This window comes from Labeo rohita, chromosome 5 (genome assembly GCF_022985175.1).
Source record: "Labeo rohita strain BAU-BD-2019 chromosome 5, IGBB_LRoh.1.0, whole genome shotgun sequence".
NCBI classification, from domain to species: domain Eukaryota; kingdom Metazoa; phylum Chordata; class Actinopteri; order Cypriniformes; family Cyprinidae; genus Labeo; species Labeo rohita.
The window spans coordinates 30,054,070-30,074,634 of NC_066873.1; the positions used below are offsets into that span (position 1 = coordinate 30,054,070).

The following is a 20,565-nucleotide window of genomic DNA, read 5'->3' on the forward strand; positions in this document are numbered from 1 at the left end:
GTCTGAGAGTGCCTGAATGAGGTTGTGTCATTGCGATTAAAAAACAAACCCTGGAGTGGTAAGAAAGGAATCTAACCAAGCTGTATCATAATTCATAATGGGAAATGAATAATGTAAAAAACAGTAATGAAGAGGCAATGCCTCCATCACGATATGATTGGATATGACTGGTTATGTTCAGCTGTGATTGGTTCATGCGATAAACCCCACCCCTTGTATTCCTGCTCGTTTGCAAAATTAGTCTGAATGAATAATATAATTGCGTTAACGAGTAGACCATTTCAAAAAGAAAGCAAACAACTCACACACTTGGATATAACCACTTTGTTACATCAAAATAAGACTTAAAATGGCATGAAAACGATCTGTGGGATTTTTTAGTGAGTAATCAGCTTGGTGAAATTTAAATTAAATCTCTGTCTGTGATCAGTATTTTCCTAGTTTTGATGACTGACGATCTGAAAAATTCCAAAAAAGTTAAAAGTTAACTATTGAATAGAATAGCTAAACATGAGTTCACAAATAAAATATATTCAAATATATTCATATTTTTAGCTGGGTTCTCATAAGAGTACCTGGAAATTTGGTTTGGTCCTCACACTGCATATCGTGTGACCCATTACATATAACTATAAAAAAAAAAAAAAAAAAGATTAATAGTGATAACAATATCATTGGACTTTATTTAGGTTTTGTTTTTAAATAAAATAATAAAGTGTGGTAACACTGTTATATTTTAAAATAAAAAGGGAGTATTAAATAAACTGAATTATTCTATGGTCTGTCTGAATACTGGATTCTGATTGGCTGGCAGGTATGCAGTAAAACCATTTAATGCACAGGTAGATCCAAGTCAGTTTAATCACCATTCTATATTAATGCACTGCTTTAATTGATGCATACAAACACAGAGAGAGAGAGAGAGGTTGGAAATCACAGATTGCCCTACATACACACATAGAGTTGTTGCCAACGATTCTCTGCGATTTGTATTAACAAAACAGCCTAGATACTAGATCGATACATTTCATTCCTCAGCAACAAGGTGATGAAATCACTGTTTTTGAAGTAATTAACTCTTTGTAGAGAGAGATGCTCAGACGCAGCTCGCAGGTAACACATGCGCACACACATACAACTGTCCTCTCTGTCTCGACTGATAAATATTTGAAATAAATGCTATAATTCATTCAAATAAATGTGATCTTACTGCACTATTTCATCTCCGTGTCTGATCTGAAGTGGGCAGAATGCTAGAGCCTAACGAGCCATAACTGACGAAAATAACTAAGTCATTTTTACCCGTCTGGTCAAATATTGTGCTGCAAAGACCAATACTAATTTTAACTTGTCCATAACATGGCAAATGACCATGGAATAAGCGGGATCAACAGTTTGCAGTGCCTTAAAGGATTTTAAATGCACTTTGCGGACGGCGTTTCTATGCCTCCACGTTGTGCATTTAAAATTCTTTAATTTTTGTCACTCTTACGGACCTGTAAACCACTTATGTGAACCCCTGAATATATTGTTTAAATTGTTAATGATTGTTTATTAATAAATAAAGTTATTATTTGGAATAAATGTAACTTGATAAGATTCAAACAAAATATTGATACATTTCATATATTGATAAAAACTGATATATTGTTAAAATAAAAATATCAAATAGATTTTTTTTTTCTGTAAGTAATGTTTATTCAACCAAGGGTGAAAGTGCCCTATTAAGGGCTACATTTACGATCAGCTTGCATAAGCGCAAACCCTCATTTGGCATTAAAAAACTACTTTACTGAAGACACGCAGTGGGAAATTAGCACTGAAAAGGCATGGACACAGATATTTTTGCGACTCACCTTATTGAATATTTCCTTTGAATCAGTAAATTTATGAGAGGAGAGCATTTAAATGAATCACGCAACGTGTTTTACTAAGATTTGTACTCGTCAATTTACTGGTATTTGCGCCATTATTTAACACCCAGAAAAAAGCATTTCTTAAAGCAGGCGGTAATTTGTGCTGCTCTTGGTAGATTGCACTGGTCATTATGCAAATGAGATGTTGCGTCTGTGTTCTTTAATGTAAGCCTTGTCAGTAAATCACCTGCAGAATTTTCGCTTTTATGGAATTCCTCTCTAAAGCTAATTTTCCCTGTTTAGTAAATCTGGCCCTAAGTCTCTTAAATGTAGCCACTTATTTTTGTACTGTTTCCTCTTCTGAAAAAATGCCTGTTTTGGCCTATGATCTGTACTCATTGACAAGACATGTCCATATTTCTACCTCATTAACATCAGCTTCAGTAGGTAATAGCTCATTAAAATTTGCTGTCCAACTTGCACAAAGTCGAGTTTGTCTGCAGAGCCTATTGACAGACAACACATGGATACATGGAGCTCGATGACTATTTGAATGTCTATCTACCATGACTATTGATCTGATACAAGCTAAGTGTTAAAGTTCAGTCGAAGAACTCCAAAGCACTACGCGGTCTTTTGAAATCTGGCCACTGAAGGTGGCCGTCCCCTACATAATAATTGTATACTAATCGCCTTCATTACTGCAATTCTCTGCCAGTATTTTCACCTCAATAGCTTGTCTAATGATATATATTTTTTCTATGACTATACAGAATATCAATAAAACATACACAGCGTTCAATATCATTTCATTCTAACCATATCCCATAGCCGATGGCTATGATTTCACATTCTCTGACTTTCACATAAACATTAAGATGTGCATTTGGCCTCCTGCGGTGAGAGCTTTGTTGGTCTGTTTGGAAGCTGTCTAAAGAACACGTAACATCTGCAAAAACCACAGGCATCATAGACTTTTTCAGCCCAGCCGAGAACGCAAAAAGGCTGATCCCAGCAACATTCACAGAACCTTATGTTTGTGAACCCCTCTCATTGAGTGAATAGCCCATCAAACACAGCAATAAAGAGAAAACCTGCTTTATCCTACTGAGAGAAGTACAGCAGACAGACTATCATCTCAGCGAGACTCATCTTAGAAAATGGCTTAAGTTCAGAGTTGAGTTTCTTGAACTTTCTTGTTTGTTTTATGAATTTAATTGGCCGTCATTTAAAACCTGCTCCATTCTCAAACCCAAGCTTGAGCACCCACAGAATCACCTAATAACTGAAAGTGACAATGCAGTACAAAACCAGATTGATCAAAACATTTCACACACGGCAAGCTTTTGTCTCCTTGTGATGAATCACTGGACTGACGTGCTACAACCCTTGAATCACCTCCACAGTCATCCATAAATAGGGCACCAGTCAGAGTATTCAACGCGCTAACAAACATACTGCAAAGCAGGTTTGCCAACCTGGGGTTGCTAAAGCTCTTCAGGGGTCTGCAATACAATTGATTTTAGGAGAACGAGTTATGATTTCACTCATAACCATAGTCAAATATTCCCAGCTATATAAAAATAAATAAAAATCCAAGTAGTACTTGACAAAAAGGTGTTTCTGTGTGTCAGACAGGTGTCTTTTGAAATGTCTGCAGCTAGCTATTTTTAGATGCAAGAATGCATCCTACGTGAACGCTCCTTTAAAAAATGCTAAATACCACCTAGAATACAAATCCTGTCATACAGAAACTAATATCACTAATCACTACTATCAGATATTACATGACAGGAAATATGATACATTAAAGGAGAACTCCAGAACAACAATTCAAAAATAATTTACTCACCCCCTTGTCATCTAAGATGTTCATGTCTTTCTTCAGTCGTGAAGAAATTATGGTTTTTGAGGAAAGCATTTTAGCTTCAAAGGGCTCTAAATGATCCCAGCCAAGGAAGAAGGGTCTTATCTAGCAAAACGATCTGTCATTTTTTCGGAAAATAAACATTTTTATACTTTTTAAGCACAAAAGCTTGTGTAGCACAGGCTCTGGGATGCACGTTTACGACGCTACGTACTATTGAATCACATCGAAAGGTCACGCGGAACGTAGGCAGATCTACAGACCCAGTGTTTACAACGCGAACACGCAAAGACTAAGAAAGTGCAAGCAAGTCAAATGCTGTTTACAAACAAAAAGGTACAACGATGTCAGACGATTCTGAAGTTGTAGGAGAAAATGAGATGGAGTTTTTTGCCATTCTCTACCTTTTTGAGCCAAAGTAAACAGACGATGAACTTGGACGTGATTCGTGGTAGTGATGGGAAGTTCGGATCATTTAGGCTGGGATCATTTAGAGCCCTTTGAAGCTGCATTTAAACTGCATTTTGGAAGTTCAAATTTTGGATTTTGGGGACCAATTTAGTCCATTATATGGAGAAAAATCCTGAAATGCTTTCCTCAAAATCCATAATTTCTTTACGACTGAAGACAGAAAGACATGAACATCTTGGATGACATGAGTTTAAGTATATTATTTGTAAATTGTTGTTCTGGAAGTGGAGTTCTGCTTTAATAAGAGCCAAACTGTCCACAAATGCAGGTTGCTTTTTTATTTACTTAATTAAATTAAACTAATTTAAATTAAATTAAACTGAATTAAAGATATGTGATTTGATACTCACGTCATCTGTTCTGAGTTTCTTAGCTGGACATCCCCCATCTACTGGATGCAACATGTAATACAGACGCACTTTGTTTGCATGTTTCCGGCTCTGAAAAAGACGAAAGGGGAGGAAAAAAATTATTTAAAGGGAATCTAATACAAAATTGACTTACACTGTGTTTGTACATGAATGTGTCTTAGCAGTGTGTGGATCCAAAAAACCTGTTCACTTGCTTTTTATCCCAAAAAACCTAAACAGTCTCTATTATCAAGCCATTTTGACATCATATTGCTCAGGCCCCACCCATGGCTGCTGACAGACTGTCCTGTATTTGCATATTTCCACCCTCAGCCAGTTGTACACTGTCCGCCATTTTCTCCACACTCAAGCAGCTGTAGCGACAACAATGTCTTGTAAGCAATGCAGGTGTTTTGTAATTGATGTTGGGAGAAAATGAAGACTCTTATATTAACTTTTACATCCAGAGTCAATGAGGATGCAGTGGATTAGTTTTGTAATGAGGGGTGGAGTGAACAGTAGCTCATTATCATTTAAAGATGCACATGCACTGAAACGGTTCGCTGTGAACAGAGCTGTTTTTGACAAGGTAAGAAGGGTATTGTAACAACTTATGGAAAATGGGCATCCGACGTCCCCTTTAAATATGTTTATTTTTCTTGTACACAATCAGATTATTCTGCAATAATAGTATTATAAGTGAATAAGATGGCTGTAATAAAACAAAGTTAAAGATCTATACCTTATAAGTTACAGTACTTATAAGTTTATGATTTGTCTATTTAAGTCTACTTTCATGGGACAAACTGCACAATCTATTAATTGAGACGAAAAAGTGTTAAAAAATGACCAAAGAAAGATGGAGCAGGGACTAAGTGAGAAGTGTACAGCAGTGCCCATCTCATGCACAGGCCAATAAATAATTACTGCGGTTGGCGTTAAGTGAGTGTGGAGCCACAAATCACAAACCCATCAATTACTTGGGTTTGATGGCACAGCTTTCAGTGAGTGGGCCAAATCAATTCACTGCTCAGTTTACCTGAAAATGATGTTGTTTGACAAGAGGGTAATTGAACTTCATCCTCAACACAAAGGAAATAAGCAAAGTGTGGAAATGAAGGACAGGAAGTGGCACTGGAATAATCTGCATTGAAAGCCACTCATTTCCAATCTTTTTAAAGATTTTCTGTCTGCTTTTCTTAGACTCTCAAAAAATGACACATGGACCTGGATGAAACAGACCTGACTGATTACAGATGAATGTGGTTCAAAAATATGATCTGTCACCTTGTGTTTGAAGATTGCCTGAGAGAATCTTATTAGCATGGTCCTCCTATTTCTCCCCTCAAGAGAGTAAATATGAAATGAAACAGAGAGATCGAAAGGGACAGATGGAACTCAAGATTTATCGAGAATGATGCTGCTTCAGCACCTTAAGTGTGTGCAAATACAAACATATTTCTCTTTAACCTCTTCAGCAATAATTCTATCTATAATTTCTCAGTTTCCCAGTGTGCAATAAATATGCAAATTTTCTGCATCCATTCTTGCCTGTCAGTGTGTTATAGTAAGGTGCCATCAACTGATTTTCCTTAATAAATAAATGAATAAATAAGAAACTTAGTGATATATTTATATATGCATGTGTGTGTATATCGTGGTTGATATTAACTGCATTATCCCCAAGAAATCATCAGATGTAATCACAATTAATAAACAGGACGCTCCACAGCCACACTCCTCAGTAACAAACTTGTATTTAAAGGAATGACACTTGTGGACTAATCTGACCCGATGTTTACCATTAAAATACTCTTGACTCTAGTTCTTAGGGTAGAGTCTTGGCTATTGTAATTACATGGAGGCAGACAAAACTAGTCTCAAATGTTGAAGTAAACTCAGGCTGGGGTTGAACTGTCACAGCAATAGATTTAGAGGGCCACAGTTTAGCCCTAAGCACAAAAAGCACATGATGTTCTGAACCCCACTATCATTTGGCCAGAGGAAAACATCAAGCTCTACTCATGGGTAAGCACAGGGGAAAAATAACTGGCAAATAGAGAAAGCTTTCAAGACTCATTACTGTAAAGGGAACCACACTCCACTGGTAAAGAACTGTTTGCTGAGACATGTCTCCTTCAGGGTTTACTTTATGTTTTCATATCCAAAGTGAGTTAAAAAGTAGATGACCCTGTCAATACTGAGGGCAGGATTTTATTCACTTGAAACAGACACAATTTTACCTACAACACCGTTTTATCTTTGCTCAAACATTTGTAGTTGATGCTTAAGTTTCTGATACCCTTGTTGCTAATTTATCTTTTTAGATAAGTAGTGTAATTGTAGAATACACTACCAGTCAAAAGCTTTTGAACAGTAAGATTTTTAATGTTTTTAAAGTCTCTTCTACTCACCAAGGCTTTTATTTGATCCAAAGTACAAAAAAACAGTACAATTTTGAAATATTTTTACTATTTAAAATAACTATTTTCAGAAATCATTGTAATATTCTGATTTCATGCTCAAAAAAAAAAAACATTTATTATTATTGTTGAAAACATCCAAGTAGAATTTTTCTGATTTCTTTGATGAATAGAAAGTTCAGAAGGACAGCATTCATCTGAAATAGAAATCTTTTGTTACATTTTAAATGTCTTTATCACTTTTGATCAATTTAAAGTATTCTTGCTAGATACAAATAATAATTTATACAATCCCCCCCCACACTCAATAAAAATATGACTCCGAGCTTTTGAATAGTATAGTGTATAATGTTACCAAAGCTTTTTATTTCAGATAAATGCTGATTTTTTGGATCTTTCCATTCATCAAAGATTCCTGAAAAAAAATTTACTCAACTGTTTTAAATATTGATGATGATAATAATAATAATAATAATAATAATAATAATAATAATAATAATAATAATAATAATGTTTCTTGAACAGCAAATCAGCATATTAGAATGATTTGTGAAGATTCATGTGATACTGAAGACTGGAGTGATGATGCTGAAAATTTAGCTTTGATCACAGGAATAATTTACATTTTAAAATATATTAAAATAGAAAGCAGTTATTTTAAATATTAAAATATTTCACAATATTACTGCTTTTGCTGCATTTTGGATTATAAAAAAAAAACATTAAAAATGTTACTGTTCAAAACCGTTTGACTAGTAGTGTATGTTCTTTTTCCTGAAGGGCTTTTTAATGGATTCATCAAGGAAAAAGCAGACTTTCTTTAGAGACACAACAGCATGTGAGCTGTAAGCATGCACAAATTAAAACCAGTCAAAGACTGTTTGGTGGCACAAAGACAGTCCACTTGCTGAGACACATTTTAGAGGAACCCCAATGGCACACAGGCATAGAGTTAAATTTTGTCTCATATCTTTTCAATCCGACAACATAATTCAAAGGAAAAACGGTTTATGAGGAAAAGCCTAATTTATTCAACATATTAAATCCTGCTTGTGCTGGGGTTTGTCAGTACTGGTTTACTGCATGGCTAGAGTCCTAGATTCAAACAGACCAGTGGGAAAATAATGATGCACATTTCTATGAAATACAGTTTAAGAAGAAAAAAAAAAAAATCAGCCCCTCAAATAAAAATACCAATACATTTACATCGTTTTCCAGTTACACTTCTAATGGTATACCAAGATATTTAAAAAAAAAATGTGTGAAGGTGAAAAAAATCCAACAGATGGTGCTGAAAAACTAATTTTCTAGCTATAAATTTTAATTAGTCATCTGCATCAAATAAACTGGGTTATCAACATGGCACAGATCCACTGCATATATTCCAGCGCACTGTATGCATTCTCACTATTTGGCCTCTGGTTGCTTAGTCATGTTTAGACCCAGTTTTGGAAGCAGGAAGACTATCACAGTATGCCAGAAAACTGAGTGGGATTTCAGAATCACGTCAAAACCTCCTTGTACAATCATATTTACTGCTGACGAAAGATTTGTAGACAATAATCACAGCACCTCTGTAGATTCCCAAAAAAAAAAAAAACACTAGGACAGGCTATTAGAGCTTCTTGTGACTGTTGCATTATTTTGTGAAACATTTCAAATAAACCTTCAGACATATTTTAACATGAGTGCCTTTCAGCAACATTAAAAAAAACATGAATTTTGTTATTATTAAAAGGACAAAATACTGAAAAGTACTACTGAGAATACCCAGCCTTAAAATAGGCAAAAGACAAAATGCCACTGAATACAAGACAAATCAAATACTTTACTGGTAGCAAAAATCATAAGCATCAAACAGAAAGATGTGACTTGACATTCTGAAAACGTGGTGCAGGGTGAATCTAAATAGGGATCAAAGTGTGGAAAAGTGAGTTCATTAGCAATCAGTCTTTGTCTTGGGTATGAAAGACTTTCAGTTAGACCCAAGGACTCTTCACATGATATGTTTTCATGTTTTTCTCTGACAATCCCTCATCCATATTTCATCAGATCTTCACAAGCCTTTGTTCTGTCCATTAACACCATCTTCTTCCAATTTGTTTGCTGCTCCTCCCCACTTCTAAGCGCTAAAGAAAATATCAGCAGAGACAATGAAGAATTATGCTACGGCTTTGGTTTTACCAGATAATCTGTAAGATCCTCAAAGCATAAAAATTCACTGCAGCAAGATTTAAAACCATCTAATGCTTTCCTTAATGAATGCAAGGTGCTTTGTGTCTTCAATATGGTGTTAACTGTTTAGGAATTTTATACCAATTCAAAATAAGAACAAAAAATCTCTATACTCTTGACAAAATAAATGGCCATTATCAAAGGTTATTGTGTTTTGTGCGCCATTTTTGCTCTTTATCTAAATATATGTTCAAGACCTGAATGATGCCATTTTATCTTTCTGCTGCAAACACTGAATCCCCCACTGTTATGGGTGGTTTGACCTCACTGTTACAGTCATTAGTGACACAAACAAACCTGTAAAGTCACCGCTCTGACAATGAATCAACAGAAAAACATTTATGGTGCAATTATCCTTTCTGGAGTTTGTGCAAGAAAAGTTATTACAGCCTTTACTGCAAATGCGTGCTGGACGCAGTCGTCACAGCACAGGCAAAATAAGCATTAAAACACTGGATAATGTAACTGCATGCATAACCTCTGAAGAATGCATAAAATGATCTGTTTTGTATATCCTAGAAAGCAAGTTGTCAAGGTTGGCTTGGCAAACATCCTTTATATAGCTGCCTTTGTTCTTAACTAAATAGTCAAATCAGCTGACAATGGATTCATTACTATAACTGTACAATATGAGCTACTAACTCTTTAAACGGGTCATCGGATGCTAAGTTCACTTTTACATGTTGTTTGAACATTAATGTGTGTTGGTAGCGTATGTACAAATCTACCCTATAATGATAAAAATCCATGCAGTGGATCTTAATTAAACTGTAAAAATAACATCCCCTTTTTCAAATCAAGCCATTCTCAGATGCCTGTCGTTGTGGCGTCACACCCACAGAGGCCACTCCCACGATAGTTGATTGACATGAGCGTTTTACCTCAGATGCAAGATTAAAGAAATACAATTACTGGTGCCTTTATCATATGAAAAACAAATCTTATGTTGCATTTGAAAAAAGGGATGAGAATGACGTTGATTAGTTAGCCTCATGCATCCCCATTTTCTTCTAACTTGTTTTAATTAGCACTATCTTAAGAAGCGTCTTACAGAGAAATTATTTCTTTTCTTTATACGACTCTAACGGCTGTTAGGCCAGCAAGAACCTCCTGATTTAGCCAGCTGTACAGGAGCTAATTGAGGAAGCCAAAATTAGAGCCATATTTAAAGACATTACTGATCCTCACTTAGATAATAACAGAGTAGATGTGTTTAATAGAGCTATGCTGAATCAAAGTCAGACCTTTCACAGCTCAGCGACAAGTTTAGCTCACAATACAAGATGTGTAAGGCAGTCTATATCCTATAGCATCAGGCCATTTAGACTGATTTGTTTGTTTGTTTTGGATCACACTTCCTCTAATTTTGTGGAAGCTGGTTTCCAGCAGAATAAAAATGACAACAGGTTTAAGAAATGAAGTCACATAAGATATCAAGTCACATTTTGAGATAAACAGTGATTATTATTACAATATCTGTCTTATACTCTGCACCAGAAGGAGGCTTACAGGGCAGGCTTTAACATAACATAATACATACAGTATAGTTCGCAGTGTTAGGGAGTAACTAGTTACGTGTAACGGAATTACATGTAATTGTAATTAGTTACAGTTACTGAGAAAAAATGTGTAATTAAATTACAGTTACTTTTGAAAATGTTAATGAATACAAAGGGGGTTACATCAGAATTTTTTCACACACACACACACACACACATACAGATTTATTTGACTTCTGTCATAAATTGCATTGTTTCAGGAGTTCAGGACACAGAATAGGATGCTTATTCTTATATACTTTATTTTTTTAAGATTATTTTCTTTTCCAAGGCATTTTTATAGTTGCCAGTGTTTCATGTCATAACTATGCAAACATTTGATTTCAAAACCAGTATCATAGCTAATAAACTATTTCTTGTTATGATTTCAAATCTGTATTTAACCTCAGAATGATCTCATAAAGTAAATAAGAGAAAGTCTAAATTTGTGGTGGCTGTTCTTTAAATTAAATTATTACACGGCTCTGTGGAATGCTTGATTCTGATTGGTGGGATAATGTACATCCAGCCAGTTGTTATCGCAAAATAAATATGTATATTATCCCTTACTTATTATAATCTTAACTCAAGTGATAAAGAAAGTCTGATATTAGAAATGTAGATAAGTAATCAAAAAACTAAATCAAATGTAATAAGTTATATTACTTGAATAAAGTAATTGAAAAGTTACAGTACTTATTACATTTTAAATAGAGTAACTTGTAATCTGTAACCTATTACATTTCCAAAGTAACCTTCCCAACACTGATTGTTCAAAGGTTTATGATTTATGATATGAGGTTTTTTAAAGATGTCGCTTTATGCTGACCAAGTCTGCATTTGATTGAAAACACACTAAAAGTGTGTCTAAAAACAGAAACATTTTATTTAATATTATTTAGTAAGTACGTCATATAATTTAAAATAAATGTTTTCTGTGAAATAAATTTCAGCAGCAATTACTCCAGTATTCAGTGTCACATAATACTTTTTTATTATCAATGTTGAAAACAGTTGTTCTGCTGAATATTGTTGTATAATTAGCGATACATTTTTCTTGCTTGTTCCATTTTTTTTCCAGAATTCTGAGAACTCTTGTATCATTACAAATCAATTTAATGCGTCTTTAATGAATAAAAGTTTTTCTTACAATAAAATCTTACTGACATCAATTTTTTTATTAGTGTATACACACATTCAAAATTTTGCTTTAAAAGGTCACAGGGGAAAAAAACCTTGAAACATACAGTTTTTTCACCTATTTTCTGTTCCAATTTTACAGGAAAATATGGTAAAATGTATTATAAAGAATTTAGGTTAAACACTAATATTAGTTGGGTTTCCATCCAAAGCTGCGAATTTAACTTATGTGCAAAATTGGGAATTTGCTTAAAACATTCACAAATAAACACTGTTTATTTGTGAATGTTAATCAATCAACCTCCAAGCAATACATAATGACCAATTCCTGTTCAAATAGATATATGCATATGAGTAGTTACATGAAATAAGAAAAGTTCACTTCTGATTATTGTTCTTTAGTCTTTAGTGTGAATCAGATTCACATGGACAATTCCAATCTTGTAGAAGAGGGTCTAGGCCAATGAGAGTGTGGTTTGTCCTTGAACGCTGATAATATCACCATGACCAAGCGTAAATAAAAGCCTGCAGTCTTCCCGCTCTCCGCTATGCGCTCATACATATGTAAGATTAGAGAATTCTGATTGGAATTGCATGGAGGAAACACATAAGCCAAGGGCACACAAACAGACAGAAAGAGAGCGGGACAACAAAAAGAAATCAAATCGCATAGCGCACCAGAGAGATTACACTCAATAGGAGACACAGGCCACAGACCTCGCTTACTGCTTAAAAGACACCAGATAACTTCTGTTTGCTTTAGGTAATGCATACCTGATGTCAGTAACGGAACTGTGGAAACAAAAAAGTCACCTTGAAGCATGGTGTTAGCAATCATAACAGCACAACAATATGCAGTGCAGAGTGACTGGATATTTAAAAGGATCCTTAAAAGCATTTTATACCAGATACTTGGATTTAACATCATGAAGATGTTTGGATGTAGCTCAACTATACCATTTATCACACCTGTGCTTGTAATAGTCTCACAGTCTTTGTTAATACACATGAAAAGGTATGGAATAACCTTGAAAACATAAAATAGAGACCCTGGATTGGTGCCTTGAGGACTATAAAATGAAACCCAATGCTGGAAGTGCTATTCCTGTTCATGATTGTATTTCTGCATTATTAATGTCCCTTTTAATACAGCTGCTGTTAAACTGTTCAGTTCAAATGTCTGGATTTTCTCTCCCTCCTCCAATCTGTCCTGCTCCTCTCTCTCTGTCTTTGGCTCTCTTTCTTTCAGTCTTTGATGTTTCAGGAGTGAGGATTAAAAGCTCATCGCAGAGGAAAAATTGTGCCCTCAGCATAATTTCGAAAACCATGACCTGAGCGCTAAAGCCTCTGTAGATGTTTCTACTCTGCCTCTACAGTTCAATTCCCAATAAAATGAGCTTCAGGGCAATTTCACTGCAAACACAAATTATTTGTTTTTAAATTAAATCAAAAGCCACAAATTGTATCAAAGCCCCTCATTAGTTCAAGAAAGCACATTTTAAGTTTGTTTTGAATGACAGAAAGGACTGAGTAGACTATATATGGACTCCAAATACAGAAATTGGGAGAAAGAAAAATCTTTCTGAAACTTATACGAACCCTGAAGGAGTGTCTTTGCCACAGAAATACTAATTTTATAAAACTTTGTTCATGTTTACCATGATAATTTAACTCTTTAGCAGTGTAAATAAGTCAGAATGCATGAAATAGCATTAGACCTCCCTTTTAATTAAGACAGAGACATGTGGCTCTCTAAAGTGATAGTTCAATCCAAAGTAAAATCTGAACTTTTTTCACTAATGTTGTCTCTGATAAACAGTCGGTGGATATCTGAGCTCGAATCTAACACATTTTAGAGTTTGTCTGAGGTGAGATAGAGCAAGACAGACAAAAACTCTCCTTTTTGTCTTTATCAGAAATTATCCACATGCCCACTGCATGTCTTTCCAAATTAGGAGCATGACAGCATTTTTCATTTAATGCCTGTGGAGGTTTGAAAAAATTAAGCAAAAATTAGCAAAAAGATTTTAGCTTTTTAGCAGTTTTTAGTAATTTACCCAGCAGCTTCAGATGCATCACAGATAGCTTTTTTTCACTGAAAAGACTAAATTAGTAATGTACCAAAAAGAAAAAAAAATTCTTAAAACATAGAAACTGAAATTAAAGGGGACATCAGATGCAACATTCACTTTTATATGGTGTTTGAATATATATGTGTCTTAGCAGTGTGTGGACATAAAAATCCATTTCCTTTTTTTAATTCCCAAAAAACCTAAACAGTCTCAATTATCAAGCCGTGTTGATTTTCTGAGCAATGTCATGTCATACTGCTCAGGCTTTGACTACGACCACTGACGGACTGTCCCGTATTAACATATTTCTGCCCTCAGCCAGTTGTACACTGTCCGCCACACTGTTCCACTGTTTGTGATCCAGCTGCACCCCCAAAACAAGTAAATTTTACACTTGTGTATTTTTTATGATTATTTGTAAATTGCCTTTCTTCTTCTGTGAAAGAGAGGGGCGGGATGAGCAGAGCTCATTAATATTTAAAGGGACATACACCGAAATGTGTTGCTGTGAACAGAGCTGTTTTTGACAAAGTAAAAAGGATAACTGAGGAATTTTAAAGGGGTCATCGGATGCCCATTTCCCTTAAGTTGATATGATTCTTTAGGGGCTTAATGAGAAGTCTATAACATAATTTGGTTAAAATTTCTCAGTGGTACTGTAAAAAAATACCCTTTTTACCTTGTCAAAATCAGCCCTTTTTAGAGTAAAATGTTTTCTTGCATGTTCCTTTAAATGCTAATGAGCTCTGCTGACCCCGCCCCTCTCTTCTGTGGAGTGACGAGCCGTAATGTTTACTTTAGCCACATTTAGCCGCAAAAATTGCTAACTAGCATTATTAAGAAAGGCGATAGGCGAAGATGCATAAAAACCCTTACACTCATTTCTGCTGTAGGTGAAGCTGGATCACAAATGATTAGAGTGAACATAGACACATTTATATAGATCACCGGGTGCATTTCCTTCAAAAATGAAAGTAACGTTAATCCTCTGCATCTTAAGCAGCTCAGATGTCGGGAGTAAATGATGACTGCTATGTTTATTACTACATCCAACAACAGAACACCTCAATTGCTCATTCAGAGGCATTCTTGTCTTCCCCTGCACCAGAGTCAAAACAATGGCGGACAGCTCACAGCTCACTCAGGGCGGGTCTAAGGTAAGACGACCATGTCAATCAACTATCGTGGGAGCGGCCTTGGTCGGTGTGATGTTAAACCGACAAGAAGTTGAGAATGGCCTTATGTTTAAACAACACGTAAAAGTGAGTTTTGCATCCGATGACTGCTTTAAGTATGTTGCAGACATGTCATGAAGACTCTAACTTACAGAAAATGGGCATCCGATGACCCCTTTAATTCTGCAGAAAACGGAGACCAAAAATTTTAACTGAAACTAAAATTTTGGTAACAACATTTTGGGCCATTGAAGTATTTAGGGTGTTGTTCACAGGCGATTAACCAGTAGTAGTAAAAGTTCTTCTGCAACAAGGCACTTTTCCATATTTTCAACCAAAAATATATTTTGCTACTCTTGCCTCACTTTTGGCCCCATGAAATGCATCCACATTGTTGACATGTTTACCTGTTGTAGCTTATCCAAGTTTTCAGTATGCCAACAACCAAAACACATCACTGAAAAAGCAGCAACTGTTTCTGTCAATAACAGACCCTCCAAAAATTCTGCAGCCAAGCTAAAAACTTTTTTTTTTAGCTGTTTCAGCTAAATATTTTTAGTTTTCAAAATTCTGTTGCATCACTAACTGAAAGTTATATTAAATAAGATTCAATGCAATCAGTTCACACACATATGATATTTGTAAACAAAATCATTAGATGGACAGAGAAAATAAAATGTTAATTTGTTGGAGACCAGCAGCTTTAAGGGATTCATAGGACAATTTTCACAATTTTTCTGGTGCAGTACTGTTGAAATGGATGGAATGTTTAAGGTTGGGCATTGGCAGGAAACAACAGGGTTTAAGAGGCCTGCTTCACTCAGTAAACATGGGACAATCAAGCTAATAACACATTCAGTAATAACAAACAAAACAAACCCAGAATTAATATTTTACACTGACCAGCATACAATATTCTTCTTGCACTCTATGCCTGCCTGGGCAAAAACATTATGTTCCTATTTGGACCCATTCAGGTTACAGCTCTGTTGACGAGTGGCCATATAACTCACCGTTTAGTGACCACAGGGAAACACTCTGTAATACAGCTAAGCTGCTATTCCTCACAACACAGATCAGAGGATGTGCACACAGAACCTTTCATGAGTAATTATAGAAGATGTCCAGAAAGCAGGCTAGTAGTTATATTTATTGCTATATTTAGCTGTCACTCAGTCCTTGAAAACACTTAACTTCTGATTGCTCCATGGGGTTGTCCCTACAAGAACACTTTAGATAACATCTAAAACGACTAACATCAAAAAAACAAAAGGACAGAGAGAGATTTGTATGTACAGGCAGACAGGATGTAGACAGAAAGCAGATCTCACCTCATAATGTGCCACTCTCTGTGACTCTGAGATGAGCTGAGCGCTGCAAACTTTGCAGTAACTGTCTGTGAAAAGGCCTTGATCCACCTCTGTTGACTTCATCTGGGAAAAAAAATGATTTTAGCATTATTATATTTCAGCACTTTATTATACACTTCCATCACTAAGCACTACGAATTTAAAAATGACAGAAGTCGAAGCTGCTCTACTGCTATTAGATGTACTTTTGGGGAAAACAGTGTGCTGTCATGAAAACATGTGTCACATTAATTATTCATGAAGACACGTTGTTTCTGTCACTTTAATTATTTCAGCATGCGTCACACATATTAAAACACCGAACTGGCATGAGGACACGACATGCCTCTATTGGAGCTGCAATTCACTCCCAGAACGGCTTATAAACAGACCGCAGGGGTTTTAGAGCAACAGATAAAGACCTTCGTGTGACAAAATATAAAAATAAATGCATTCAAATAGAAATTCACTGCAAAGCACAAAAAAATAAAACACATTTACACAAAGTTAACTTAAATAGCATGCGCATTGCAGATTATAAGTAAACAAGTCAAAGGCCTAAAATTCCCAGTGCAGCCAGATACAGGTGGAGGGAAAAAGTAATAAGGAGATAAAGGAACAGTTGGAAACATTTTACCATAACTAGAAATGCGCTCCGATTATAAGTTTTATTTTTGGCAAATGCTAGACATACTGTAAAAAGCTTTACTTAGATTTGAACTTTTGTACAATTTATTTGTGTGTCCTGGGTAATGAAGGAACTGATCACTTTGTAGTTGCCCTTTGCACACTCTGCCTCATCGACCAATTAGAGTGTCTTTATTACTACCAATTACTAACAGCTGCACTGACTTTATAAGCCTGCAGACTGTGTTTGAAAGCAGCTGCCATGCTGCACAGTTAGTCACAGATTTAACAGACAGCAGTTTTGTATGAAGCACCTCCTATGAAAACTGGGTTCAGGCCAATGGGGTCTGTAATACCTGGAGAGAGCTGTCCGTTAGCATCTCTATTCATCTCAAAGGCACATGTGGAAGGATGCGGCATGCTTGCTGCCATCTTTTCTGAAGGGCACATAGTTTCGCTTACACACATCTTCCCACACACTGAATTGTGGGATATCATATCTATGCTGGTTTTAAAAAAAATCCACCAGGCATCTTAGTAGACAGGAAACAATAAATACATTGGATTCAGACATGCTTTTGATGCCTTTCAATCTAAATATATACTGTCTGCAAAGGAAGCCTTCTTTAGGTTGCAATAGGACAAGCAATAATTTGAAGAAAGTGCTGGTAGATTGAGCAGCTGCCATCTTTGATGTGTTTCTCTAATCCTTTTTTCAAAATATCAGTATTATCATTGTTTCCCTTCCCTTGATCAAACACACTCCTCCAAGAAGATAAACTTTGTTTAAAACTTTTTTGCACTATAGTGTGACCCCAGGACACTTTAGAAGTTATTTTGATGTTTTTGTTGCTGTACTAGAATGTTTAAATGCTAAATATTACAAATAAATTGCCCTTCTGGCAAACTTCAGTTCCAACCCTGCTCTAATGAACCTGTCTGTAAGTTAACTGACCCCCAAAAACCTTGATTGGCCATGATTGGTCATGAACTGAGAAAAGTAAATTCCCTTGATCTTTTGACATAAGAGGTCATTGTACTATAAAAACATCCTGTAAGTTTCAGAGCTCAAAACTTTCTGGTTGAAGAGAAATTGTACTGACATCGATATTGAAGCCAATCTGCCAAAACGATAGGGTTGTGGAACGTGCAACTTCATGACATAATAGTATGGCTAAACATCGCCTTCGTAGAAGATCAATGCCTGCTTCTACATCACTGCTTGTTTAGCTCCGTCCCCTGATTTACACATGTAGTGTAAATAATGAAAGAGGCAAATGCAGGTCTACACAAAAACAAAACAATAAAGATGGCTCAGAAGACAAGAAGACGCTGTACAGTCCCAAATTGTGGAAAAACAGTCTTTGCATTACCTTCCTTCAGATCCCAACGCTAGGTAAGAGTGGATAATGTTTTTTTTTTAACTACTGACTGCGTCAGTAAGAACTTGGTCCTTTGTTCACTTCATTTCACCTGGAATCATTTACAAACAAGGCACAATTTGACAGGGGAATTTCAGAAAGTTTGCAATTAAAGATGTTACTGTGTCTATATTGGATCCAACAGTAATGTCGCACCACACAAGTGTGAGTTTTTATTATGCGGTCACTAGGGTTGTGCCATTTGAGGATAGTATTGCGTATCAACGATAGTCAGAGATATCGCCTGTTGCTGATCCCTTTGACAACTGGTCAACAATACTCACAAAACCGTGCAAGCGCTTTCTTATGCCGCTGTTTGTCCGGTTTTACCTTCACTTTTGAAATCGATCCCGTTCAGCAAGCAGGGGAGAGGATGGAAAAGGGGGGCACAGTAACTAGTTTTGGGGGAAACGACCCACCTTTGCGCCGCAGACGTGTGCAGTGTAAATAAGGGATAAGAGAAGTATTCATCACACAGTGGATATTTTATCCACTTATGGTACCTACTGACAGTGGGTATTTTCTTAAGAGTTTACAATCTGCCACGGACTGTCAAAAAAGGACAAAAAAAAAGCCTATTACTTCTAAATTATGATGATTTTTAATGTAAAAATCTTTATAATATTATAATTGAACCTCAGAGAACAGTACAATACAATAAAAAAGGCAGTTCATGACCCCTTCTAAAATATGGTCATGCAGAATGAGGCATTAATATGTGCTTTATAAGTAAACAGCCAATATGCTGGTAATATGCATGCTAATAAGTGACTAGTTAATAGTGAAAATTGGTCCCAACTTTAAATGGGAATCTCCATCAAGTATTTCAAACATGGAAATCCTTTTGTTTCTTTAGCTCAAATAGCAATATAGCTGCAAGTGGCGATTTCCGGGGTTCAAGCGTTGTTAGGCATTTGTTAAAAAAAAAAAAAAGTTGTAAAAAAATTACATTATTTAGCTTGTAACGACCTAAATCAATTATTTTAAAAAAACATTTTGGGCAAATCCAGGTAATTTGCTATAGAAATATTATGTTTTTTTAATGGTTTTGACTGTTATAGACTTTGAAACTTTGCATGTTTGTTTACAATCACCTGTCGCATGTGCTCAGCAGGTTTCGTGAAGTTTTGAGTTTTCCTTTAGGCTTTATAGATTTGGCGTAAATTTTGGCAGGCCCCTTTTCTAAATGACCCCGTTATAGCTGCCCAAACGGTAAATTTCAACTTTTTTTGTTAATTATTGCCCTAGAGAGTCAAGAGAATAGTACTGAAGTGTTTTTTTCCAGATTGAGCGAAAAACCTAGTTCGCAAAAGTAGTTTTTTTACGTCTTCTTAATCATTTAACAAACAATTGGATTGACAGCAGTGGTTTTAGAGGCAAAGTAGTCCAGAATAAGGAGTTCTATCATATGATAGGAATATTGTGCGTATGTGCGAAAAACTGTGTGATGTATAATTGTTTACGACTTTGAAAAATGAGATATCACCCCCCAGTGGCCGATTTATTTAAAATTTCTCTCAGTCGAACAGTTTCGTTCCGCACGACTGAATCTGAGGCATGTGTTTTGTCCAGCGACATAAGACAATTGAGACTGCGACTGACAGTTTAGGAGTTATGAGTGATTTCGTACTTTTGTTCGCTGTAGCGTCCCCGTCAGGTCAATCGGGGGCGAGCCTTGGTCACGTCGTAGGCAGGTTTCAAGTCTCTAGTACGACTTATAGATTGGTATGCATGATCAGTCTGGAATAAGATGGAATATCATCACTAAATAAACCCATCTTGAAAATGATTTTTGCTTTGGTGTTGCTGGTTCCTCTCTCGTAGCCTTTTTTTTTTTTTTTTTGCACAGCAGCTCTTGTTGAAAGCCAGATTAAGACATTGGGATTGTCACATTTTTAGCATGGCCTGATTTACACATGACTGCAACTTCTCGAAGACAGAATAAATAACCATACTGAATAGTTTCCAAATAGAGTCGGTTTGTTACACTAATTCATGCGTACATATTAGATATTACACCATTACCATATTCAAGTTATTC

General features: G+C 35.8%; 1 protein-coding gene across 3 annotated transcripts in view; it reads right to left on the reverse strand.

Annotated features, from left to right (window-relative positions):
* zmat4a (zinc finger, matrin-type 4a) overlaps nt 1-20,565 on the reverse strand; it is a 111,119-nt gene that overhangs the window by 61,314 nt on the left and 29,240 nt on the right. For all 3 annotated transcript variants that reach the window (XM_051108714.1, XM_051108715.1, XM_051108713.1), the window contains 2 exons: nt 16,459-16,560; nt 4,545-4,634 (listed from right to left, as the gene is read on the reverse strand). In XM_051108714.1, coding sequence (XP_050964671.1) covers nt 4,545-4,634; nt 16,459-16,560 — 192 coding nt within the window. The remainder of the gene's footprint in view (nt 1-4,544; nt 4,635-16,458; nt 16,561-20,565) is intronic.